We start from the raw sequence: 26,656 nt of genomic DNA on the forward strand, positions 1-26,656 counted from the left end.
TGAAGAAAAAAAAACCTTACACAGCTACGTGACTTCCGCAAACTCTTTCCAACTCTTTCCTTCTCTATATCTCTACTGGTTCCCCGGTCGAATTTCGGTTTCAGTTTCGTGCAGTTGCGTTTTTTGACTTCATTAAAAATATACGTGACGCTGTAGCAAAATATTGTTTGGGTACTCCTCTGACACCATAATGAATCGCCTGGGGAAAAAAATATTTTGGGGGGTGTCACAAAAAACATGACCGAGCATAAAGATAACTAAGAACAAGCGGATAGTCGGCTCGTGGGAAACTATATGTGTTTGCAAAGTAACAATAAAAAGAAACGCCATTACTTTCTTTGTTACGTCAGAAAAAGTAATAGAATACTACTATGAGTTAAATTTGAAAAAGTGATGTATTACGGTTAAAAATTACCAAAAAAGTGACAAAGTTACAGTAACGCGTTACGTGTAACGAGTTATTTGTAATGCCTTACTACCCTAGACTGCTTTTCGGTAGGTACATCTTTAGAACGAGTCAGCTCTGCATTCTCGTATACCGTTGTTAGCCATTTTGCGATAAAATACTGCATTCTGGTGGGCTTTTGCTGTTTCCTGAACCATGGGCGACATCACGGTCTCATCATGTGCCACTGTGTTTCGTTAATCACACTCTTGTGCCGTCCTGCTTGACAAAAATCGCAGGCTCAGCAGAGCGGGTTTAGTTTCAAACATATAAGGTCACACATAACCATCAACACAGTTACATAGAGCAATGAAGTTGTTCTTTTATTACAAAGCAGCCAACAGCGCCCCAAAACACATGACGGAACGAAAAACATATGCGGTGTGTGTGGGCGGCCAACAAATCTGGTATAACAAAAATAACCTGACAAACACTAACGCTAAGGATAAATAAATTTATTTCGTATCCTGCTAAACTCTTTTGCAAACAGTTGATAAAAACGCACAAGGCTCATACGATAACAGCTCAAACAAAAGTACAGTTCCATGTATACTAAATAAATACCTATACTCCGTGTCACTAGTTGCGTGCTACGCAGGCAAAGGCAACGCCCGGCGAAGAGAGGAAGGGCGAGCTCTAGAAAGGCGGGACGGGAGAGGAGGGCAATGGAGGGCGAGGGGAGATGGGGAAAACACTAGGAACGTTAGAGAGGAGAGGTTTCTCTCCTCTTTTGCCTTTTGAGTGCTTGCCCCTTCTCGCCTCACCTGGCGTTGCCTTCGCCTGTACTGCACGCAACTAGTGACACGGACTCGGAGTATAGTTACAATTCATGTATACCAAATAAATACCTAGTCACATTTTACAGGTACTTGTTCATTAACTAGATTTATGGATACCTACACATTGCAAACACTGAAAAAAAGTGCAGAGGACGTAAGATATAACCTGAATGAACCAGTCTTCTTAGGAAGGCAGCAGCATAATTTTCCCTAAAACTAATACTACCATGCAGGCATTGTTCTTCAAAAACAGTATTTTGAGAAATATATAAAGAAAAGTCAGCAAAAATGCAACAGACATTACTAAAACAATTTCTGTTAATGACTGTACCCACTTTTATTACTGTTCTTTTGAAAGTCACCCTATAGTATAAAAAATGAGTGAATGCTCCCTCATCCTATTGCTACAAGCAAGTAACTGAATGGTAATAATAATCCCTGGAGAAGAGTAACAAAGGGGACAAAGGACAAACACAAATCTCCAGACTCAGCTATAGGTGACTGGTTAGCCACCGAAAAAATACCCAAAAGCTTTTCAGTGAGCCCTCCAAAATTTTTCTTTCGTGCCTTTTGTAGAAACTTTGGGCTGATAGGATAATTAACAAATTATCCTGTCAGCCCAACGTTTGTACAAAGGGTTCTTTCCCTTTCCCATTGACAAACAGAAGGAGAAACAAAAATAGCCTTAGCATTGCTCAAAAAAAAAATTTGCATGTCCGTCTTCAAGATAATGAGTAAATCATGATGAGCTATACCAGGGATCTCAAACATGCGACGAATGCAGCCCGCGACTCGCTGGGATTTGGTTCGCAGGTAATTGACTGCGAGCCCCGAATTCCCGTGTCACGAGCGCTAGAAATGACATGTGCCATAATGATTTGAAGTCGCCGACTCATTTCCCCTCAAAACGTAGCTCTGCTCTTGTAACGTATTCAGAAAGATTATACTACCGTGAAATCCTCAAGCGATGCCCCAACCACGAAAGGTAACTTACCCATATTTTTGACCACGATTTGCTATTTCTTTAAAAACACCGAAAGATAGCCCACTTCTAGTAATTGCAGGGCCCTGGCCAATGGTGACCTCAGCAGAAATGGTGTTACTTAGCCACAGCAGGAGATAAGCAAACATTGCTGACTGGAAAGGACAGTCGTCTTTAGTTCATCGCCCACCCCCTTGCAATTACAAGTTTTACGGGTGACAAAATCTAAAGCTAGCATTTTTTTCAATGTTTTCTTGATTGCACACAGAAAGTTAGCCCACTCCTTATTTTCATATGATTCGCTTTCAGTTTTAGGTGCACTATCTCTTGGGATATTACGGTATTCCGTTTTTATTTGACTTGTGTTTCATTGTAATTTTTGCTTCCCAGCTGTTATGTTAACCATTTGTATTACAATAGACCTTTCCGGAAAATTCCAGACCTCGCAGCAAGTGGAATTTTTGGGGCTGTTCCGACATATGCTGACGCAAATTCCAGTGCTTCGTAAATCCTTGAAGCTTGAACAAAGAATAAAACGAGCACGAAAAGAGGTATTCAAATACCCTGTTTCGATTTCCTTCTGACATCTCTGCATCCTGAAGTCACAACATGTTTAACTAACGTCAATTTTGTCTTCGATTCCTGGATAATCCCACATGCCATATATCGGAACGTCACAATTCTTGAAGCGTGAGGGCGCCATGTATTTTCGGAGAGGTCTATTCCACTACTGGGTTGCAAGTGCGAGCTGTTTGCTCGAGGACGCACCTCACTTTATCTTTGGCAGTTGCTACTGCTGAGCAACTGCCAAAGATAAAGCAAGCTATGAGCTCAGGGCTCTCACTTTCAGAAAATATCACTATTAAAATTCTGAGACAGCTACGGTAAACAGGAAAGCAAGGAATTTTTTTTAAGATATACTGAGCTCGATGACTTCCAGTGTGAATTAATCAATGTTGTGCTTGCTCTTGTTTTACTAAAAAAAATGTCAGCAGGCTCACGGAGCGGTGCCAGTTTACATCAGGCGAGGGCCTAAAGTAGTCCTAAAGCAAATCGGAGCTAAAGATGAAAACAAAAAATGTGTTTGCGAAAATCTGAGAGCAAGAGGTTCCTTCTCTATAAAATATTGACCCCCCCACCTTTTCCTGGGCTTACCTTGGCCCCCAGCCTTTCTGGACCCCACATCTGTCCCCCTGACCCACATTAGTAGTTTGAGATCACTGAGCTATACTACAATATCTGCCATGCCTCCCAACAAATTTTTAACAAATATGGAGACTCTAAACAATCCATGAGCACCTTTGACAAAACATATGGCATCAGTCATTCAAAACGCAAATTAATTTTAGATGTTTGATGCCATCTGTTTTGGAGGGGCTTTTTAAACCAACAATCTTGCTTTACTTGTTTGCTTATTTTTAGATGAAAGTCCAATTACTATGTAACTGTTTGAGGGAAAGCATGTACATTCACTCTTTGCTAACAAGCCAAACATTATGTAAAAAACTTCAAACCCTGTGTTTTTCTTGTTGCATTTTTTTTTTTTTTTTTTTTCACAAATACCATCTGCATTACAGTGCCTCTTTCCTGTAAACAAGAGATGAAAGCAATCAGTTCATATGCTTATAGTTCTAAAATATGGAAATTTATAATAGGAAACACATGGCATATTAGAAACCAATGTACATTTTCTAATCATAAAAGGAGAAAAGGTACAAACACAAACAGACAAAACAGCAGAGGACCACACTTGATTTTGCTTTTGATTGTCATATCCTAGTTCTTGCCCCTTTAAAATTCAGCAACGTCGATCCAGTCGCACTTTGCTCGCCTTCTATACCCTTTCTTGCAAGTCTGTACAGCGGTGGCAAAAGCGCGAGCGTGATACGTGTCTTTCAAAAGCATCCTCTACGCATGGGCGCTCGCACAAACAAAGCATTCCGTAGAGCTGCGCCCTTACATCCTAACTTTGCTTACACTGTTCATAACTTGCAAGATGGAGTATAGCAATAGGAATACCCCCTTTGCACATCCCATGAGATGTGGCACTCAATAATCCAGAAACCATATTTTATCTGCACAAACCCAATTTTAAGTTCAATGTCTAAAACAAAGTTCACCCTCAATGGCCAACACAGAGGCCAACCCAAGCACAAACTTGCATTTTTGACACAGAGTCCTTCCATTGTACCTTTGCCCATACTCCTTGCATATGGTGCCTCAAACCCACAAACACCAAACTGAACACCACCAAACCTTGTTTGGATTTTTTTTATCAGAATCCTAAGAAGAGATCTTCCCTCTCCACTTAACCAATGCAAAGAGAATAAGGAGAAGGTCTTTTGACCTCACCCAAAAAAATTTCAAGGTTGGACACTAAGGGCACCACATCACAAAGTCTAAAACAAGTCTGCCGCAAATGATTCGGGGAGTTAACTCTCTATCCATTGTCTCGGATCTAGTGCCCGGGAGTCGGGCCGCGCTAGAACCTGCGGCTGAACTGCAGCTGCCTGCCGAAGCTATAGGCTACCCCGCCGCTGTTCCTGTACTTTCCCCAGGCACCGAAGGGCATCACGACCGCGGTGGCGTTGTCCTGGGAGCCGAAGTGCATCGCCTGGTCCGTCACAAAGCCAGCCGCTTCCACTGGAGAGTTGCAGCTGTTGATGGCGTCGATTATCTCCTGGTCAGACATAGCGCAGTTGACGCCATCCGTCGTCAGGATCACGAAGGCGTCCTTGCCGTGTTTCACCTGGCCACAGATGGGAATGAGTGTTGAGAAAGCTGTTGCAGGTGGAAAGGTGAGAGATGGACAACTGACACCGCCACCAGGCTCTCAGACTCTAGCACGTTCCTCATAACTACAGTCCGTTTTAAATTACTATGGGTCACGGCGGAAGCTGCGAGCCAACGGCGCCAATCCTATGCCACGTGAGCATCATGTGGCCTTCAAGAGAGGCACAGTGACGTCCAAGGTACGGAGTCGCCCGATACATTCGCAGCTTTAGATTGGTTGGGAGGGTTCGTAGCATCCGCCGCGTTCCAATGTGAGGTAGAACAGAGTATATCTGAGTGCAGTTTGCTGCTAGCAAGATGAGGTGAAACAGAAATGAGGAAGCTGTGTGTTGATCACCACTTTTAATGCGATGATCGTTCTCAATGGTGCTGTATTATACCTCTACATTATCACTATGTGCTTGGTGAAAAAGAGCCGATTAATAATATGGACACCTCCTCATTATGTGACCATGGCAATTGCACAAAGGGACCCGAGTTTTTTTTTTTTTTTTTCTTCCTCTACTCTTTCTGCATAAAATTTCATTTTGTAAACATAGCAGGGTGGGCGACATTGGCCCGAACTGGGTAGCTCAGGCCATTACCTTGGAAGACCTTATGAAGTTGCAGCTATTTCTGCTAGGAGACTTTTTTAAGGTGGAACTAGGGTACTTAAATATGTTTTTTTATTATTTATTGAGATACCTTGCTGAAAGTTGGCATGCATATATATCATTGGATGATGATTCCAAATCTGCAGTTGAATTTCATATATCTCTTTTAGAACAAAAGATGTGGCAAAATATAAAACTACAATAAGGTAATTTCTTACGGGTCGTTATGGTAATTTCACATAAAAAAATTTATATTTTAACATATATGCAGTGATTTCCAAGGGTTCACCATATATTCTAAAGCTAAGTGAATGTTTACAACGCCATTTTGTCTACCAGAAATAAATCATAGAAATTCAAAGCAAAAACTTGTCACTAAATAATCCACATTTCAGCTAATTACTTTTTATCTATTGATTCTAGACGCAAAAAAAAGCTTTAGGATACACCTCAGTTGTTACTGAAAACAATGATACCAAGCTTACTGAAATCTGCCCATGCAAACATTGTGAAAACTTCCGTAAGGCAATGGCCCTGGACAAAAAAGACAAAGCTGAGAAAATCGCACTTGAAGTTTCTCCGATGTTGGCACTTTTATATATCAAGTCTCGAGAAAAAAGAAAAGCTTTAGGGTGCAGTTCAGTTGTTGCTGAAAACAACAACACCATAAGCAAATGGGCTTAAGGAAACGTAATCAAAACCTCCGTAGAAAAATAGCACCTGACAAAAAAAAAAAAAAAAAAAGACAAAAAAACATGAAACCACGAAATCAGCTCAGTAGTCTCCGATGTGCGCACACGGTCATAGCAGTCCTGGGCTGTAGTCCTGGGTCCTGGCAGGCTTGTGTCTCTTGGCCATCCTCTTCTTGACCTTTTCACTCTCAGAGTGAGCCTTGTTCGCCTTGCGAAGCCTCCGCCTGTCCTTCTCAAGACTCCTGCAAATCAGGCAGCTACCTGTGCTGTAGCCAAGCTGTGCTCCTACAGCCTTGCTCGTCTTCGACATTCCTTGGTTCAAGCGTGACACGGCTTCAGTGACAGCGCTCTCCACTGACAGCAGAGAGTCGTGTGTTCTTAGAGTTCTGGCCCCAGATCACAGAGTGTAGGCACTCTATGGCGTTCTGCGTCATACCATCACTGCAGCGCTTCAGGAATGCCCGGTCGCCCAGCCTCTCAAAGACTGGCTCCAGCGCAGTGCGAATGAAGCCTGGCAGTGGGTTCTTGAGTGGTGGTGGCTCCTCGTGGTTGGCTGGTGTCCGGTTGTAGGAGCACCAGGAACTGTCCCCTCGGGACAGTGGCTGTGGTCCGGGGCTTCATCTGTCGAGGTCATGAGCGACAAAGTTGCTTGCACTGCCTTTTCCATCCCTGGCACATCATGCTTGTAGCTTCTCAAAGCGTACCCATAGTAGTTTATTTTTTTTATCTTGTCCTGGGTCAGCTTTCCCTTTCCTCCGAGCAACTCTCCCTGCGCCTTCTTCTTCTCCACCAGGGTAGGAAGAGCTGCTCCCATCCGCTTGTGTACATGGTTCAGGCAGTCTTTTTTCTCAATGTCGAGGTATCCATAGACGCTGTCTTGTGTCAGGGCATGGAAGGTGCAACTGTCACCATCGGAAAAAATGGTGGTGTAGCACAGTCCATTCTTCGCCAGGGACCACCTGAACAGAATGAGGGCTGCCTAGGCTTCCATTCGTCCTGCGTTGTAGTCAATGTTCTCCATACACTTGTGGTTGATCACCCAGTCCCCACAGCAGTCGTCGTGTGGGTCAGGTGCACCCTGGCAGCATCGGCAGTACCTTGAGAGGACAACGTGGTCCAGCACCAGGCTAGTGTAAAGCTCGAGGATGCACCCCACTGCGATGTTGGAGTTGTGTCCGCGTGTCTTCCATGTGCCGTCAAAAATTATATCCACGTTTTCGGGAGGATTGAGGAAGCTCTCGTAGACGTCCTTCACCACCTCAACACTCGCCGCCTCTGTGGCTGTTGCTGCTGCCTGGCAAGCCTGCATCATGGTGTCCATGTGTCCCCTGAACGTCTTATGATGAAGCCCTCGGTGGGAGAGGTTCAAGGTTGCACAGAAGCAGGGGCGGATATAGAGGGGGGGGTCCGGATGTCCTGACCCCCCTCTTGATTTCTGCACGTGTAAAATTTAGGGCGTGAAACGAGGGAGAGGGGGAGGGGGTTCCTAGACATATGGTACGCTGACCAACATCTGACCCCCCCTCAGGAAATTCCTGCATCCGCCCCTGAGAAGTCTGCAAGCGCAGTCGCCCCCTTTCCTATGCTCTGTATTCCCTTCATCGCCCTCAAGTTGATCTCTAAGGGCGTAATCTTGGCTTCCCCGGCGACTCGTGTAGAAGAAAATCGACTCTCGGCGAAATCGCAGCTCGAACACGTGAGGACCAACTTCACTGCCAGGCCGCACTGCCTCTCTTCGCACTTCGACAGTCCTACGGTAGCCATTTTGCACTTGCCGCATGCCGTGGACGCAAAGAGTTCTTGTAGCACTTTCATGTCCACGATGACGTACTCCGTGCCCCGGTCGGTGTCGTTGCTCTCCATGCAGACGTCGCAGAGCTCAAACTTCCGTGAAGTCGCCGACTGATCTGCCAACGAAGCCTTTCTGTCGTCCGCACGTTGTTCGCGCTCCACGCACTTTTCCTCCGTGTAAAACACAGTGTCGATTCAATCTCTAGACGAACTTGGTCCAGCCACAACCACAAATGGAAAAGCAGCTTGAGGCATTGGCGAAGTTGTTGAACACAAACTTGATCCAGTCACGTCCACCAGCGGTAGAGCGACTTGCGGCATCGGCGAAGTTGACGGTGTCGTTTTCCTCGATGCGGAGGTCTTCTTGTTCCAGGCACGTCTCCTCTTTGTGTTTAGTCTCTGCGTGTTGGCCTTCAAATGGGCATCCCCAGCCGTCCTCGAAGCGAACTCAAAGCGCGCAGAACGAAACAAAGAATGACGACGCAGGAGGGCAAATATATACGAAAAGGGAAAGCTAAACTAAGTGGAAGTATCAAAATATTTACATGAACGATGCGAAGACAGGAAACATACAAAAACACTAGGAAGCACAAGAAAAACACTGAAAATATTGATGTAGAAAGTGGAGAAATATGAATGCAGCCTGCGTCTCCAACAGGGAAGCGAGCGAAAGCAGACGACGCGGGGGCACGCGGAGCGACCGGGACGACGCGCCGGGGAAGCCAGGAGAGGAGGCGTGCGTTTCGCCCGATGAGAGAGCTGCACCTCGGAGAAGCGCGCGCTTTGCCCAATCAGCGTCTTTCCTAGAGCTGGTGACGGCCTTTTGTACAGCATCGATGACGTCGAGGCCTTGAGGGGTACACCGCTATGGAGCGCGGGACAATTGAGCGCGGGAAAGCAGCTTTCGAACAAGACCAAGATGGCTCCGATCGGTTGAGCCGTTGCGGTGCTCCAACGGCTTGAAGTTACACGCCAATCACAAGTCAAAGTAGCGGTGCTAGCAGCTCAAAGAAGCGCACTCCGCGCAACGCCTAGACCGGAGGAAAAAAAGAGAACGATACTGACGTCACGGCCCAATGTTGCTTTAGCGATCGGCAACCGGCTGGCCGCCCGCTAAGGAGCAGCGGCTCGCGGCGAGTCGCATTTTTATTATCGGCATTAGCTGAGAATGCGGCGTCCCATGGACGTAATATTTTGGCTGGGGTCGTACTTTTTGTCACTACAGCGATACCAGTAATTTATTTCGTTTTGAGTTTTGGCTGGAGTTGCCCGCGTCCCCCCTTAAAGGTAAGGCTTAGCTCTACCGTAAAATATCAAGTAAGCGTCCATTCAAATTTTGGAGATAATCTAGAAAAACTGACCGGGTCAAAGGCTGACGAGAAAGGACTCCATGGTTAACTAGGTGGATTCAGAAACCTGAGGGGGACACTTGATATGTCCTTTGCTTAGCTTTCAAACATGTCAAAAGTCATAATCCCTCATTAGAAAGAAATTGTTTTTTTAGAATTATCGCTTTTATCGAAGTTCAACGTGGTCCCGACCGAAATGCATGCATCTTGAACCGGATTCATAGAAGTGCATCGACGGCTGATCGCGCTTATTACAAGGGCCGAGGTGCAAAAAGCACTCGAGCCTACATAGAAGTTTGCGGAGACCCTTATGTTCCCTCCCCCTTCTCCACAGAGGCGAACGGCACACTGGGAAAACGGCGAACAAGAAAACGGAGCAAATGGGTGACGGAGGGCAGAGCGCCGCTTTTGATGCCGATGTGCCGATGTGGCCGGGGAGAAGTGAGAGCAGTGTCCACGTTCCGCCGTTACTCAAGGCACCCACGGCCGACGCTGCCAGACTTCTGTACGAATCGGGTCAAGGAGGTAATGGAGCCGATGGAGCCCGGAGGAGCCCACCCCTTCGAAAGCACCCGAGGTGCGCGCCTGTGCGGGCGCATTTGCGCAGACAAGCTTGTGGCGTTATTGAAAGTCGCTTAGATCTGCAAGGTTCAGAAAAGTGGCCGGCCCAAGTCCAGAATCGCCAAAGAATTCGACATTGAGACATTGGCTGTTCGACACTGTGCACCCTTTTGCAGAACAAGCAAGGCATACTGGACGAATTCGAGAAGTTTCTCACGCAAGAGAAAGCGCGCCCGCGACTTAAAGATGAAAAAGCGTCAACTGCTCTGCGCACGTCAGATTTTCTCTTGCAAGCATGCTTGCCGAGCCAGTGCACGATTCCCAGAGCTACAGCCATCTCTAAAGGAGTGCGTAAAAACATGTTGGCAAAGTCACCGAGGATAATTTTGATTTGTTCACGTTTGTGACTGCAAACGTTCCCGTCGTTGCTCCTGCCACGAATGCTGCAATCGTAGAGCGTGCATGCAACCAGGGTAAACACGAAGCCACGTCGGAGAAACACCTCCGGAAACGCAACAACTGTGGAGTCGCGAAATATCCTACGGCCGCTTCGAAACAAGAGCGGTGACAGCATTCTTGTGATCCCTGGAGCAGTTCGAGGAGAACTGAGGCCTATATGAAATTATCGGCAAATTTCAGTTAATTGTTTTTTTTTTTTTTTACTCGGTAAAGCTGCCGCAAGTTCTTCATAACTAGGGCTCTGTGCCTTCGGATAAATCTGAAAAACTCAGAGAAACACTCGCCGGTAAAATTTTGGTCAATTCAGATTTATCCGACAAACTCAAAATTTTCATGTGCCAATGCCAATTAGCACAAAAAACAAATAAAGAAAAGATTTTTTTTTTTTTTTTACATTTTGATATGCTCAGGGTCAATGGTCCTGGGAAAATGCCATCATAATTATCTTCCAAATCTCAAACCCTTGTCAAAAGAAGTCTTGCCGCTTGTCTCATCAAGGTTAACTCAGGGAAACAGGTCGTTGTACATTCAGGTCACAACAAAAGCCACTCTTTTGGTTTCCAGTTTGGGCCATGCAATTTGTGATTTAGAGAAAGGAGAGGGTATGTTTCTGGGAGTAACAGTGAAATATGGACCATACAGATTGTATAAAATAGGGAAGAGGGGCAGTTGAAACTTCTCTCCACTCCACCTCGTACGGCTGCGGGGTCGTTGACGGAACAGGATGGAATGACTATGAGCTTCCTAGCGGCTACCTCCGGGAGCTTATTGATTTTAAGGTATCAACGTTTATCCAAGCAACAATTATATGTAACTTTTGTCGTGGGACAAATTAGTATTGCCAATGGCAATGGCACCAACGCCAAATTCAGCTGAAGAAGTTTTAATTTATACAAGCGTGTTTTACTTCTTATCTGGCATACGTCTACATCTAGTTATTATTTATTTATTTTTAATGGGAAACACTGCGAAATTTAACTCCGGATTTCGGAGAATTGAGAATCAAACACAAATAAACTCCGATAAATGGCAAAAAATTAATTCCAAAAAAGATCCTCCAAATTTGATGAAAAATAAACTCCGAAAATACGGAACCCTATTCATAACCAAGGTTCGTTTGACTAGATATACAGTCAGAGCGTTTTGCAATGTTCCTGTACACCTAAAGGCCCGTTCACACTTTTGCAACCGAGTACGACCGAGAGAAACGAGACTTGTTGAAACCTCTTAAAATGTCTTAGGACAAGAGAACATGCTGGCACTCTGGCCCCATCTATGCGGTGACCCTGGAACTGCATTTCACAACAGCGAAGGTTTTGCGGAAATTTTTAGGTCAAATGTGCGTAATATCTATAAGAAAGGCTCGTTTATAACATTGACAGAAGTTTCTCGAGCCAAGAAAGAAAGGATAATGCACAAGAGAAATAGAAAATATGCCGGACTGCTAAGTTTACACTGCTACCCAATAGGTGGCACCAGTGTGTCCTCTCGTTCAGAGCCCCTGCTCCCGTTGTAACAGGTTTCAAGGCACCCAGTTTTAAGAGGTCGCAAGAGTGTGAACGGACCTTTAAAGGCTGTCAGTTATTTGTGGCTCCCTTGCTTTTATCGAATTACCTCTTATATCAAATTTTTTTGCCATCCCATCGACTTTGTTATAATGAGAGATTACTAGGTGCCTATTGGCATTTTATGGTAAAATATGTCTGCCATATGGGACATTAATGCTCTGGTTAATGCTTTGAAAACTTAAATTTATTGATGCATCTTATTCCCTGCAATTCACATCTTAGCTCAGGCATAGCATTTATGAAAGTGATCTTTTGACATTTCAAAATATATTTTTTGCAGCCCACTTTGACATGGCAGAATGACATTCATAAAGCTATAATTCTGCGATGTCATAAAACTATGTATATATTTAGAGGACCATTCAGAAATTTAATGTCTCTTGACTGCAGTCACATTACTACATACATTCCCACAATTACTAATGTTATCCATTTTAATAATGCTGCAACTAGAGACCTAAACATTGTATTGTAATATGTTTGTTTGTTTTTGTTTTCTTTTACTTTTACTACTTTTTGTAAAGCCTTTGGGCCCTCAGAGTATAAATAAATAAATTATAACGCTCAGCAAAATGTAAGCTGCCCTTTGGATGTCTTCCCAGCAGATGCCTTCTCGGTTACTAGACTAGAGCCCATTCAGAGCTAACCTCGATAGAGCAAAGCTATGGATATAGCAAAGCAAAGCTGCAGTATGCTCGTAATAATGTCGGTACCATACATGTTTTCAAAATAAAAATACATGGAAGAGTTTTCCTGAACAAAAAAAAAACAGTCCTTATCACAGAGAGGATCTACTGTAGCACTTCCCGCAGGCCCTGTGATCGTTTGACTACCCCCGACAAAAGAGGGCCCACCTCGATGGACCTCGTGTCTGGCAGGGCTATCACCCCGTAAGGCTTGAGGTCGAGGTCGCCCAGGCTCCTGGTCATGGCCAGGCGCCCGTTCACCAGAGACCGGCCGTGGCTGTCCGAGATGAGCCTCCCACCGGACATCTTGATCCTCTCCTGGGGGACAACGACGGCAAAGGCGGTGAGTTGGCGAGCGATGGGAGAGCGGGACGCTCGGCATGACAAACTTCAAGCTGGCACTTGTGTGTAATCAGTGAGGAGATGAGAGCAGTGTCATCAATCGGCTGGCATTCCGCTTATCGACTTGTGTCCCTGGCTTGTTACCAAAAATGGTTGCGTGCCAGCCACATAGCTAGGGTTCTGTGTTTTCAGAATATACCGATAAACACAGAAAATGATCCCCGAGGCGGTTTTCCCTGAATCGGAAAACACCAAATTTAAACTGTTCTTAAAGAAAAAAAAAAATGGCAGCTTCACGGGATGGAATTTTCTACCAGACTTTTATTTTTATTTTTCTCGTTGACCCAGAACACAATAGCACTGAACTGTCTTTGGGATTGTTCCTTCCAATCAAAACCACATTCAAAACCAGTTTTTTTTTTCTCTCTTTTTTTTTTTTTTGCAGGTTTGGAAAACAAAATTGGGTTGTGGGTATGTTTATACAGCCTGAACTTTGTCTGCCTCAATGGGCTACTTGTCTCTCAGCTGTAGATGAGAAATTTAGCCAGTGTAGTACAATCGCTACCCTGGGATCTTTAACACACACCACGCAGTAGTGAAACACGACTGCACGCCGGTACGATGCTCATCCAGATCAAAACAGGCAGGGGTGGGATTGAACCCAGGATCCCTCGGTTCTGCAGCGCGAGCTTTCGCTCCACGTGCTTTGAGCTGGTGTGCGCTGGCCCACTAGGCCACTAATCCCCCCTTGGAGGTTGGGAAGAGTGCATGTGTGCGGAACCGTCTGGACCAGCTACAGAGACAGTCAGCGCACCAGTGAATTGAGTGGGAAAGGGGAAATGCACATTAGTCTCCATGGGCGGGAAAGGGGGAAAAGGGACCCGAGTGGCTTCGAGGGGGAAAATACAGCAAAAGCAACTGCTTCTTAAGTCTCCATCTGTACTTTTGTATGGTTGCCAAGAAGCGATGAGCAAACCCCCCCCCCCCTCCCCTCCCTCTCCCGACAAGGTTTGCGAAGAGAGCGAAGAGGATGGACTGCCTTCCCCTGATTGGCTACTGCGAAAATCCGAGGCTCTCAGGCCCCATCCGTGTACCCATCAAGATCAATATATTCAACTTTCAGCCGGAATTTCCGGGCCCGGAAAACGTCACCGTAGACATCACAGGCGACGTCCATTCCTCTCTCCCGGATTTCTCCGGGAGACGTTTTGCGGGCAAGTTTGGACAGCCTTTAAAGGCCACCGATCATGCCCTGTTTTCTTCGGCATCCCAAGGCCGGCCCCAGTCCATGTGGCAACCGCTCCAGGTAAGATGAGATTCGGGCGCCCATTCACATGGGCAGAAGGCAAAAACCATGGAGGACTATGTCCATAATTTTGAGGATTTCGAAGTTGAGCAATGGTGTAATTACATTAATTGTGTAACTGTGCACTCATTAATAATGTAAAGTGTTTGGTATGTGTTCAATAAAGTTGTGTAATGTCAGGTGCATTATAAGTTATAATTTTTTCTCCAGTAATTAAACAATCACTTTACAACACAAGCCGAATAATTGTGTAATGTCAGGTGCGTTATAAGTTATAATCTTTTCTCCAGTAATCATACAATCACTTTACAACACAAGCCAAATAAACAATGATTCTTCTCCAGCATTGAAAATACACCGAAAAACACTGATTCTAAGGGAAAGAAATAAACACCGATAAATAACCCCCAAGCTTAAAAAAAAATAAATACCTAAAACACGGGCCCTATACATGTAACAGATTGTGTGGAAACGTGATCAAGCATCGAGACACGCCCCTTCTTCTGCTATTCGGTGCAGAATCCAGAGGGTGCCATCAGACATGATACAGCCAATCGCAAGCGATGGCTTCCTGCGTGGTAACGGAGCCGACCAACGGCAGGCTAGTTTTTGAATGTGTGCGGATTGCACATGAAAAGGGAATGCTCGCAATTGGCTGTCACACAAATGACGGCGCCCTGTAGTTTGTGCCAAATCGCCAAAAAGAAAGTGCCGTGTCACGACCTTTTAATGTTGTTTCTAATGAAGAAAATGATAACATATCAATTGAATCTTGGTGTTTTTTTAGGGTGCTTAGGGCTCATAGATTGACTTATGACCATAGATGATCTCAGAGACCACTTTAGTGCCCCTTTAAATGAGGAGCACCTTATGCCCAAGTGGACTCAGTATTCTGTCACTGATCATTTCTCAGTACTTCAGAGTAGCAACTCATTACAGTCTCGAGCTTGCTTTCCTTTTTCTCTTTTTTGCATAGTTAATAAAAACACTGATAGTGTATTGTCAAAAAAACATGAACACATAAAGAAGAAAAAAGGAACTGAGACTGCCAAGGAACTGTGTGCCTCAACAGTGAAACATGAGTCTCCACAAGTCAGAATAAAAGGTTAAAAGCGTGAACAAAACGGGTACAAGGAAGATACGCACACGACAGGACAGGCACTTAGTCTCAACTGGGTTTTAATAGCAGCACCGTCCCCTATATATACACACATTATTGCTCAACCCGCATCACAGCCAATCTCTTCATCACGCTCCCCTTCTTTTTGATCCTGTTCATCTTTCTCTGGTGCAAGCTCACAATTCTGTTGCACTTGATTTTCTTCCAGTTTCACTTTGCATCGGAGGCATCGGAACTATTCAGGTGACGGGAGACCGACGGCGAATTCACCCCCGTTCTGACACCACTGCTTTGCATGAAGTTCAGAGTTTGTAATCTTGCACCGCGCAGCATGACTGCGGTGACCCAATAACCATTGTAAGATGAGGCCTGCTCATTACCCCAATGTTATTCGATCCCCGACTCGCAGCAAACGTGCTGAAGCCCCACGAGCGCGTGCGGCGAAGTGGCAGACGTGTGACTTTTAACATTGTCGCACGCTAGCGACGCACCTGTCGCAAGATGCGACAAGGTGTGCTCACGACGAAACAGATGCGAGATGGACAGCGCTGGGTGGATCCAGCGATGATTAGGGTTCCATGTTTTCAGTTAATATACTGATAAACCCTGATAACTAGCCCCCGTGCCCGTTTTATCAAAATCGGAGAAAACAGAAAAAACCTCGAATTGGAGCTGTCCTTCAACAAGAAGAATGTAAGCTTCAAGAGAAGGTGCTTTGTTTTGTGTTGACCCGTAATACTGCTACCACTGATCTCTCTACGAAACTGCTTCTTTATTTGGAACCATGCCAGCTGTCTCGTTCCCTTCACTCATCGGTACAAAGGTGTTTTACAAGTATTTGGGTCGGGCGTACATTCACCAGAGGTCGAAAAATTCCATGCACGTGTCTTATTTCCTTTAACTTTATCCCCGACAAACCCCGAATTTTTGTCGAACAGAAAAAATTAACTGCAAAAACACTGAATCTGTGGGAAAAAGTAAACCCCCAAAAAACACCTTCGAATTGAAAGAAATATAAACACCAAAAAAATGAAGCCCTAATGGTAATGTTATAGGAGCAAAAGCCCTGTCTTCTAGGTAGCACTGGGAGTGTTACACCGCACGTCGGTGCAAACTTCACCAATTTCCACCGGCATGTGCGTTGAGCTACACTGCTTCGCACCGGCGTGCTAGAAGCAGCGTTTATGCAAGGGAAGCGGCTGGATTAGTCCCTAGGGGTCGGAAATTTCGCTCACTACTACAGACTGACATTTTTTGGTTATGACGATGGAATATGACCCCTAACGTTAAAAAACAGTTCTAAAAAAAAAGGCAAAAAGAAAAAGTTTACAATTTTTTGTAATGCCAAATTAGAGCGCAGCTCTTGAGGAGGAGGAGGGTATGCCCCTCTTCCTCCTCCTCCCCTCCTTCCCCTCTCTCGTGAAAGTCAATCGTGGGGGCCTTGTGAAGGTCACTGTGAAGGTCGTGACCTTCGTGACATCACTCGTGACCTTTGTGGCGTCGTCCCTAGTGACATCACTTGCGACGTCATTATGGGAAACGTCCCATAATGCAATGCACGCTTACGCCGACGGAAACGCTGATGAAGCCGGAAACGGGCGCCTAAAAGCTGCGCTCTAAAAAACATTATTTTTGAATAAATATGGGAGTCCTCCACGGCCGTGAAAGTCCACATGTTGCTTTCTCTCTCTTCCATAGACCCCAAAAGTGTTAACGGTCGTTGAGCAATCTCAGAATGTTCGTTTCTCGACTGCAGACCCCCAAAAATTCTACCAATGGGGTTTTACCGCAAAATACTAGAAACAAACCAAGACTTGCAAGACTGTGCACCATGGCCACTTCGTCACACGTATTCGGGCGGTCCTTTACTTTCAACACTGGAAATGCAGTTACATCCCTGAAAACCCTTGCAGCCATCGCAACGATGCATTTAGAGTTCGGGAATCAGTCTCAAGAACCAGCACTTTGTGATGCCCTGAAATGATTAAGACAGGTAAAGCCACTAATTATGCTATGCTCAGAGTATCAGCACTCTATTCACCATATTCCCCCTAACCCAATTTTGGCACTTAGTGCAGAACGGGATCAATTGGCAGTCGCTAAAATATGAAAATGCAACTTCCCGAGCCTTAGACACACTGTTAGAAAGTTCAGGCAATATGTTTTGCTTTTTAGCAGACTCTCTGCCCTTCTGAAGTATTCAAAAACGTTTTCTGTGGCTTCAGATATAAAGGTTTGGATAACTGACAGCAATAAATTTAAGCACAACAATAGCCGAAGTGTCGTTACTTTGACGCAGCAGTTCTCTCTCTAACTGTGGTCCGCAGACTCCCAGGGATCCTTGAGAGTATTCATGGGGGTCCACGCCAAATTGAAGAAACGTTTTAAAAAAAAAGGTCCTCCTACTGCTTCACACGAGACTTGTGGCGCAGAATGCATCAGGGGGTCCGTGGGGTCCATGACGGCAGAAGCTTGAGAACCGCTGCTCTAAGGGATGACTTATTTACCGACCCTAGTGCCAGGGCCAAAAGAGTGACACGCAAGAAACCCAATTCAGTCAGAGACGAGTCCCCCCCCCCCCGTGCCCCGCCAAGGCCGAGCAGCCGAGAGTCCACAAGCGCAAAAGGGGAGCGCTTACCTCCTCGAGCTTGAGGCCGGCCTGGTGGTCGGTGGTGAGCCTGCGCACCTCCCCACTGCGGCACAGCAGGGCACGGCTGTCCCCCACGTGGGCCACCACCAGCTCCGTGCTACTCCTCAGGAGGCAGACCGTGGCCGTCGTTCCAGAGGATGCTTCCTCCCCGTCTACGGCCAGTAGAAGAAAACACCAAAATTGAAAGCTTTTCCCTAGACGCCGCCCTGGCATTGCGGAACCCAAACCTTGACCAATACCACGCCACGTGCGTGCGTCCCACGAAACGCACGATTTGCCCGTCGACAGAGAGCCGGCGTCGGTTTCACCATTACGATCGTCCCACCCCTTACGTTCATGGAGGTAAGACGCTTCTGGAGATGACATGACGCCGCCAGAAGTGTGGAAGGACACGCCCCCAATGATGACCAAAACAGTGTTTCGGTCATCGTTGGGGGCGTGTCCCTCCACACTTCTGGCTACACCTGTGGTGGCGTCGCGTCGCCTACAGAAGCTGCCTACCTCCATGCTTAGGTTATATGTCCCTCAGTGCACACTCCGGAACAAAGGAAATAATTGTGCCATGTGTATGTTTGGACAGCAGGAAGTTATAGTCAGTCCCAATGGGCGTCTCCACTGCAAACAAGAAATTTAGCCAATGAAAAGTATGACTGCTAACCCGGGGGTCTTTAATATGCACCGCGCATTCGCGATACACGGCCACACGCACGAGATGGGCTGGGGTGGGTACATAGCCCAGGATCTCTGGATTCTGCAGTGTGGGCTTTCACTTCACGTGCTCAGAGCTATGGCATGTTAACGCACTCAGCCACAGATCCCCCCTCCCCTCTCGGTGGAAGCAGCGAAGCAGACGGGCCAAAAGAAACGAAAGCATGAGGGAGAGCTGGTCTTGGTAACGACGGGGTTCAAATGTTTCCTTCCTTCTTGCCTGCCTCAACGTTCCAAAACCAGGAAACCGAGGTTTGTATTTCTACCTCTTGTCATAGCGAGGAGCTAGAAAGATGTCCGGTTAACATTGGTACTGCCTTAACTTTTAAAAATCACTAAATAAAAATTAATTTTCTTTAGAAAAAAAAGTTTTTAAATTATTTTAGTTGTTCTCCCAGGCAATGTTTGCATTATTGCAGAGCATGATGTTGCCGTATGTTTTTTGTTCTTTTTCAAAAAATGCATTAGTCGCATTAGTCTCTCATCCCTTTCGCCGGATGAAAATGTTCTCTGACAAAGCTGATTTCAAACAATGACCAGTCTCCTTTTATAAGTATGAGGCACTTGGCTACCGCTGGAAAACCCGGTGCTAAAAAAAGCAGTGTCTTCCTTATGCAATCTAGAAGCTACAAAGTTCAAATGCATGTCGATACTGTGCATTCTAGATTGCTGGAAGAGGGTGTTTCTGCCCTCTTCCATCAGAACACTAAAGGACTGACCTCGCGATAGATTTTGAAGTGTTGGCAAAGGGTCTCATGCAAAGATTGGTAATAATGAAAATCTTAGCTGCATGTGTTTGTCCTTCATTTTATGCGTCTTCCTTCTTCTTTTTATAGTCTTGGGTTTTACTTATGGTTGCAATTCACCAGCCCGCCTGCACACTCACACTTCTTTTGGAAATATTTCCACTGTAAAACTTGCATTAAAAAAAAAATAGGGAGGCGTGTAGCAAGTGCTGTCCAAGCTGAATGTGAGCATTTGGCACTACTTTTCCATGCGAGTCTATGCTATAGAGCAGTGGTTCTCAAATGGGGGTCAGAGCACCCTTTCGGGTCTGCGAAGGCATTCTAAGGGTGCGCAAAGCCTTGCCTCATCAGTCAAGCCTGGCAATAAAAGTAGTATTTTTTCAGATTGAGCAGAAACATTTCAATTTCCAGGTGAGTTTTCTGGTGCACATGTCAATCAGAGAAGTGTACTTCACACTAGTCCTTAATTATTTCCACTTATTAAAAATCATTATCATAGTTAACCTGTACATTTCCCTTAACCTCACCCCAAACAGGGTCCCCCATCACCTCTGCCGATCCACAAGGGGTCCAGAAGCAACACTGGTTGAAAACCACAGCTGTAGAGTAAGACAAAATATTGGCATTCATGGTTTTCCCTTTACTTTTAATTTTGCATGAAAATGTTTTGCCTAGTATGTAAAAGTGTGCTTCCAAATGTATGGATGGCACAGGATACAACTTGAGATCCTTTATTCAGGATCATGTCTGTCATATGCATGTGAGTTAAGAAGCCATGTTTTCACATGTGGGGATACGCCCACTTGTTTGGAAAATAAAATCTCCTAGCATCAACCCTGAGCCCATTAGGAAACCAAAAAACAAGTCATCTTAACAAAACAGTTTGATACAAGTGGAAGAGAAAACAAGCATTCAGTTTCGTCTGAAATTGTGGGTACAAGCTAACAGCAGTCACCTTCAGAGCTAAAAATGCATATGTGCACTTGTTTCATACGGGGTGTTTCTTGAAATACCAGCCAAATCGTTCCTCCAGAAAGTATGCATCACACAGAAAGAAAGTTAATGTCGTACTTGTCTCTGCCAAAGGGCTTATTAAAAAAATACAATAATAATGGTCAGGATAATTAGGTTGTGAATTATTTTTGAGCAATTAACTTTTGAGTCAAAATATTTGAAGTGTCAGTCCGAAAATTGCTGCGCATTGTCGATAATTACTACATCGACCCACTTTAGAAAAATATATGGCATGTGCAGAATTTTACGGTATTCCACACACAACACTAGTAATTCTAAACAGGTTTCCAAGTTTCAATTTTTTATCGGAGTGCATCTTTGCACCAGCGGTCCTATTCCTCATGGTCAAATTGCGCACCTGACGTGCCTCACCACTCATTCCTCAAATGACGGAGGTGAACCCAAGAATCAAAGCTCAATTTTGCAATGTCATTTCAACAGTACAGCGTTTTATTTTGCCTAATAATGCAAGCAACACTTCCCCCTCTCTAATGAGGGATGCAAGGCGGTACTTGCATGTCTGGACCACGGGGAGCAAGACTGAACCCGCCAAGATGTGTTCCTATATGAACCCAACACTTAAAATCTCATTCAAATCGAGTAGGTACTTTCTTGGAACTCAGTAAAATGCCGTGCATGCCTTGTATTATCGTGAAGTCCACTGATTTAGTGGTTTCCAATGATGTTCAGAAAGTTTCTAATCGAAATTATACCTTGAGATTTACTATAGTCCATTGCAACTCTAGAAGGTAGGGTGAGGAAAAGGAAGCCAGGGCAGAAGGAAGCAGAAGAAACGCTAAAGAGAGGAGGAGGCTTCCCCCTCTCCTCTCCCGCATTCCATCTGCTTCCTCGTCCCCGGCCTTCCTTTCCCTCGCCCTACCTTCTTAAATTGCAGCAGACTATAATCAGGAAGTTAATTATTCCAAAGTGATTAAAGCCCTAATTATTCCAAACATTATTCATTTTCCTAAATACACCCCTTGGCAGAAACCCGATCTGACATCTAAGCTTTTTTCTGTGCGATGCATACCTGTTGTTCGAACGACCTGGCCGACGTTTCACGAAATGCCCTGTACACACCCACAAGCTTCCACTGTGCTTATTTTGCACCATCAGACTTGTTGTTGCCTTGGAAAAATTTTTAACAACCTAACATGCAGAAAAAAAAGTTGGAAGTTGCACAAAACCAGGCCAATTGAGTCATCATTTTATAATTATTTACCTACTACAGGTATCATTGCATTTAAAGCTGAATTAAACGTCCCTCTTCTAAGAGGCCAAAGAAACATATCATGTCTCAAATTCATTAAGTCTATTACTGTTTCCCTCCAAAAAACAAATTGCATATTATCTGACGGTGTTTTGCATCTCCACTCACACAGATCGCCCATTCAAAACTCCTGGTTACACGTAAGACCAACAAATTCAAGCTTTTTTGACATTATAAATGGCTATGCATGTCTAGAAGAATCTACCTGAACTCATTGTTTGCATCCCAGAAGATGATAGTTTCCATCCGGCATTTCCACTCTCCATGCCATTGAACATCATGTTTGTATTTTTTTTTAATATCCTAAAGTTCATTCTATATTGCTTTATTTTATTCTTCAGCTTTGCCCCCTTTTATATAGGGGCACTAGAGTGGTTTCTGAGATTGTCTATGGTGCCACAACTCATTCTATGGGCTCTAAGCTTTCTAAAAACCCAAAATTAGATTGATATGGACCTGATTTCCTTATTAAATCGGAATCAAAGATTGTGACACACCCATTCTTCTGCAATCCGGCACAGAAACCAGAGAGGGGCATGCAACAGCCAATCGTCATCAATCACTTCCTGCTCACGAATCGCACACATTCGAAAATAAGTCCGCCATGGGTCGCCCCCTTCCCGTGCACAGTGATCGCTCACAATTGGCTGTTGCACATCTGATGGTGCTTTCTGGGTCCCGCATTAAATCAGAGAAATAAGCGTGTCGCAATCTTCTATTTCTTTTTTAACTAAGGAAACTGGATGTGTATCAATCTTATCTTGGGTTTTTTAGATTGCTTATTGGCCATAGGTTAAGTAATGACCATAAATAGACACTCTAAGAAAACACTTTAATGCCCCTTTAAAGGAGCCCGAGGAGGTTTCAGAGATCGCCGAAATATGATGAGATAACTTCGGTGTGTTGCGATCTTCCATTGCTTTTTTAATAGGAAAATTGGTTGCGTATCGTTGTGATTTCAGGACTTCTAGGATTCTTAGAGCCAACAAGGTGAGTTATCGCCATCATAAATTATCTCAAAACCCTCCTCGGGGTCCCTCCTTTAAAGGTGAAAGAAATTAAATAAAATTAAACATCCGAATGGTACCTTATGAATCCAGCCAGTACTGAAAAGAGATCATGTGATTGGTAAAATGAAAATATGGCCTGGCGTAACAACTCACCTGGCCAATTGAAAGCCACAAATTTGGCGAAGGCATTGTTAATGTCAATGAATGCCGACTGGAGCAGTGCCTGCAGGTCTGACTGCCCCCTCTGCAGCCAGTACAAGATGTGAGTCTCCATGTGTTCCGCGCAGAAATCTGCGCAGGCAGAGCCTCCGTGCCCATCGAAGACCGCAAAGTACAGGAGGTTTGGCATAAGTTCCTTGACCCTGCAATTAAAGTTATGCATGTCACCTAGGAAAATAATATCAGAAATATTTAGAAGCCAATATGCCCAAAATCAGCCAGGTTAACATACCAAAGTACAGAAAAAGTAGCCACGATTAGTTTGGTTCAAAATATGGAAGAAAGCAGACTGTTTTTTCTCGCCTGGGAGGAGTGCCGTCAGGCAGCACACAAGATGCTCCATTTCCCTATCGACACGAAGGTCAGATTTTTACATCCTTCAATATTTCGTGCTTCTTTTGCTAACAATAAAAGATTTGTAGTTACAGCATCAGCTACACTGCCAGTGGAATGTTGAGTAACTCAATGTCGAACCAACATCTAGGATTTGCAAATCATTTCCAGGTGTTTGATGCAATTCGTGCAAAAATATATAACAGATTTCATTCTGTTAATAGTTCTCAGGGCGATACTGGGCACACCGCTATGTACCACGGTATGTTTTCTGGAACATCCATAACAGCTGGCTCGGAAAGACCAGAGATGACATCTTGATCAATCACAGGTGGCAGTGAAATTTGCCGGATGCTGTCGGCCATTGTTGAATGTTTTTGGCAGTTTGATACTTTAGCCCCATATTCCAGATAAACACCAGCCATCGGATGGCCAAAACAAGATGCTTTTCGTGTAACACTCGTAAAAATGTTAGGCACTAGAAAAAATCAGCCATCTGCATTAAGTCCTTATTTCTAACCCTTTCTGTTCACGTTCGGCCCATTGAAAAGCATGGCGAAAGAGCCCAAGTATGCAACTGATCTCACTACATCGCCGTCTCCATCCGCACAATAAAGTCCGTCTGCTATGGTCACCAAATATCAACAAATGCATCCACAAATGCAGCCTCTGAAGCCAGCTACCGCATGTGGTCTGCCACCACATTGAGGCAATGCTTGGACTCCAAACTAGGCTGCCAAACAAACCGCGTTATGCACGGTCAACCCTCGCTTCGCTCCACTCTGCTCAGGGAAACTTTAATATAATCTCAGGCCAGAGCATGCACCAAGCCTCGTCAGAACTGCCAAGGGTGGCAACAGTTTCCCACTCTCAGTGTCGGCCTCCACAATGGTGCGTCCGACTTTGGCTAGTGCTGCGGTGCTCACGTTAGCAGAAGACATTCAGAGGATGGTGTCTGCTGTGGCTGGCTTCAGTCGCTGATTCCGTGCACTCCTCCATCAAGAAGTTGTTTCGTTTTCATTATGATTCTGACCTCAGCAGATGAACTTTTTTTTTTTTGCAGGAGACAGCAGGATGGCGACAGAGCCGTTTATACTGAGAGAGTTTGGCCTTCTTAAGGAGATTTTGACAGTCTGACAACCACAGCAGCGTAGTCTGACAACCGGGGGATGACTACTTCCGTCCGCCATATTGTGGATCTGACTCATAGGAACTCTACGCGATTTCTCAGGAATGAACAAGACAAAGAAGTAACGCCATATTGTGTTATCGCGAAATCCGCTTGTTCTAGCGGCCAACAAGCTCCGCCCATCGGCCAAACTCTCTCAGTATAAACGGCTCTGGATGGCGAGATTGGGTGTGTGCTTGAGCTCTTTCTCCGTGCTTTTCGATGGGTGAAACATGAACAAAACGAGTTTGAAATAGGGACTAAAAGCAGATGGCTGATTTGCTCCAGAGCCTGATATTTTGACGAGCCTTACACAAAAAGTAAGTTCTCAGCACGCAATTTTGACTAAGTTTCTAGCACTGCGACATGGGACAAAACCACCGATGTGCCATGCTTTCTTTTTAAAATGAAAGCAGGGTAAAAGCATGTTCGATTTCAGTACAGTACACAAATTCAAGGGACAAATTGTTACAGAAACCTGTTCCTAAGTCAGTTTTCAGAAACGAAGTGTTTCGCTTCCTTTCAATATCCATCACGCAGTAGTAAATGAGCATGTATGTGCTATGCCCGTCTATAACGACGCCACCAGTCAAGTGCGAGCAGTAAGCTCGTGATGTTAAGTCCGCACCACAAGATTTTTACGGTATTGATGCTCCTCGTGTGCACGCACCACCGATCCACGGACCAAACACTTCCGTGGAGCGATACTGACGCGGTCATGCGTCCCTACCTGTATCTGTCCTCGTTGTATGTTCGCCTGCCGAGCAGCGTCGCGCTGCCGGCATGCTCTCCCGATATCCTCGGCACAGGCTTGCCGACTTTGATGCTCTGTTGCAAGAGCAGCGGCAGGTCGATCCGGTTGTCCCACGTTCCGAGCGTATCGAAGTTGATGTGCTGCTGACGTTCGCCAAGGTTCTCGGGGTCGGATAGCACCTGCTTCTCGCGCACTGACAGCCGAAGTGGTCCGCTCAGGACATCTCGGCAACGCCAGACCCGGGCCGGGCTGAGCCTCAACAGGAACAGTGACATGCAAAAGGATCCGTTGGTTGAACCCGCCGCTTGCTGGACGACTTGCCACCCGCACTCTTTGTTGGGATGACTATCGACAACTCGTAGTAAGCCCCGCAGCCCCGAAGCACGGAAATCGATGTAAACAAAGTCAAGTCAAGGACTCAAGGTGATGTAGTGACGTCGGGCAAGTCAAGCATCAGACAGCACCGTACCACCGTACGGTCAAACATACACGGCCCTGGGTCAAACCGCGGTCAAACCACCGGACTGCACCGGACGACTCCTACGTTGGACAACAAGACGTCAAGCAAGACGGCGGCATCAACGGCGTCCCAGAGTTCTTTGCGTGGCCGCAGCCGCAGCTGCAACTACAGCGCCATATGCAGCCCAACGCAGCCTTTCAGTGCATTGCGGTGGAGGCGTGAACTCGCTCCTGTAGACATCTATGAATTGCTCGCGAGGGGAGCATTTTGGCGCTGTCTGCCTCTGGCGCTGCTGGCGTGTTTAGGTTAGAGTGCCTCAATGTTGCTTTGAGCCAACAACATTGAGGCACTCTAGTTTAGGTTAGAGTAACTGCAGAGCCATAAATGTCTGAGTAACTGTATATGCTCCGCTTGCAAGCAGATCAAGCAGATACAGTTACTCTAGTTTAGGGAGGCCAGGGAGGCTCTCGTAGACGTTGTGCGGTTCTGCTAGCGTTGCAGAGGCTGGCGGTAGCGAGTTGTAAACACGTGTTCTGCTTGTTTGATGTCATTCGCCGAGGAAGGTTTTTAAGACTCTGTGTAACCATTGAGACTTGCCGTTGTGAATACGTGGAAATTTTTACGAAAGCGCAGCGCCACAGTAAAAAGGCACAACTTGCCCAAGGCAAGTTTCGCCGGCCTTGCGGTGGGTTCAAACCTTCCTTGGCACGCCGAAGTGCTGCGTCTCTGTGCCTTCGCACGCTTGGATGCCGATCAAGATTCGTTTCGGCGCCGTGTGGATGTGTTTTGCGAGTGCAATGTGCGTGAAACCGTATGTACCTCTGGTCAGCATTTTACTTTTACTTGGATTTGGCATTT

General features: G+C 45.5%; 1 protein-coding gene across 1 annotated transcript; it reads right to left on the minus strand.

Moving 5' to 3' along the window:
- Positions 1-747: 747 nt before the first annotated feature.
- On the minus strand, positions 748-26,077 carry LOC8043582 (protein phosphatase 1K, mitochondrial). Its single transcript, XM_002400053.4, has 5 exons — positions 25,315-26,077; positions 23,018-23,226; positions 18,105-18,268; positions 12,867-13,016; positions 748-4,955 (listed from the first exon to the last, which is right to left on the minus strand). The coding sequence occupies exons 1-5, from the start codon at positions 25,611-25,613 to the stop codon at positions 4,689-4,691; spliced, it is 1,089 nt and encodes a 362-aa protein (XP_002400097.3). The 5' UTR covers positions 25,614-26,077; the 3' UTR covers positions 748-4,688.
- Between the last annotated feature and the right edge of the window lie 579 nt (positions 26,078-26,656).

This window comes from Ixodes scapularis, unplaced genomic scaffold (assembly GCF_016920785.2).
Source record: "Ixodes scapularis isolate PalLabHiFi unplaced genomic scaffold, ASM1692078v2 PGA_scaffold3__209_contigs__length_174095766, whole genome shotgun sequence".
Taxonomy (NCBI): domain Eukaryota; kingdom Metazoa; phylum Arthropoda; class Arachnida; order Ixodida; family Ixodidae; genus Ixodes; species Ixodes scapularis.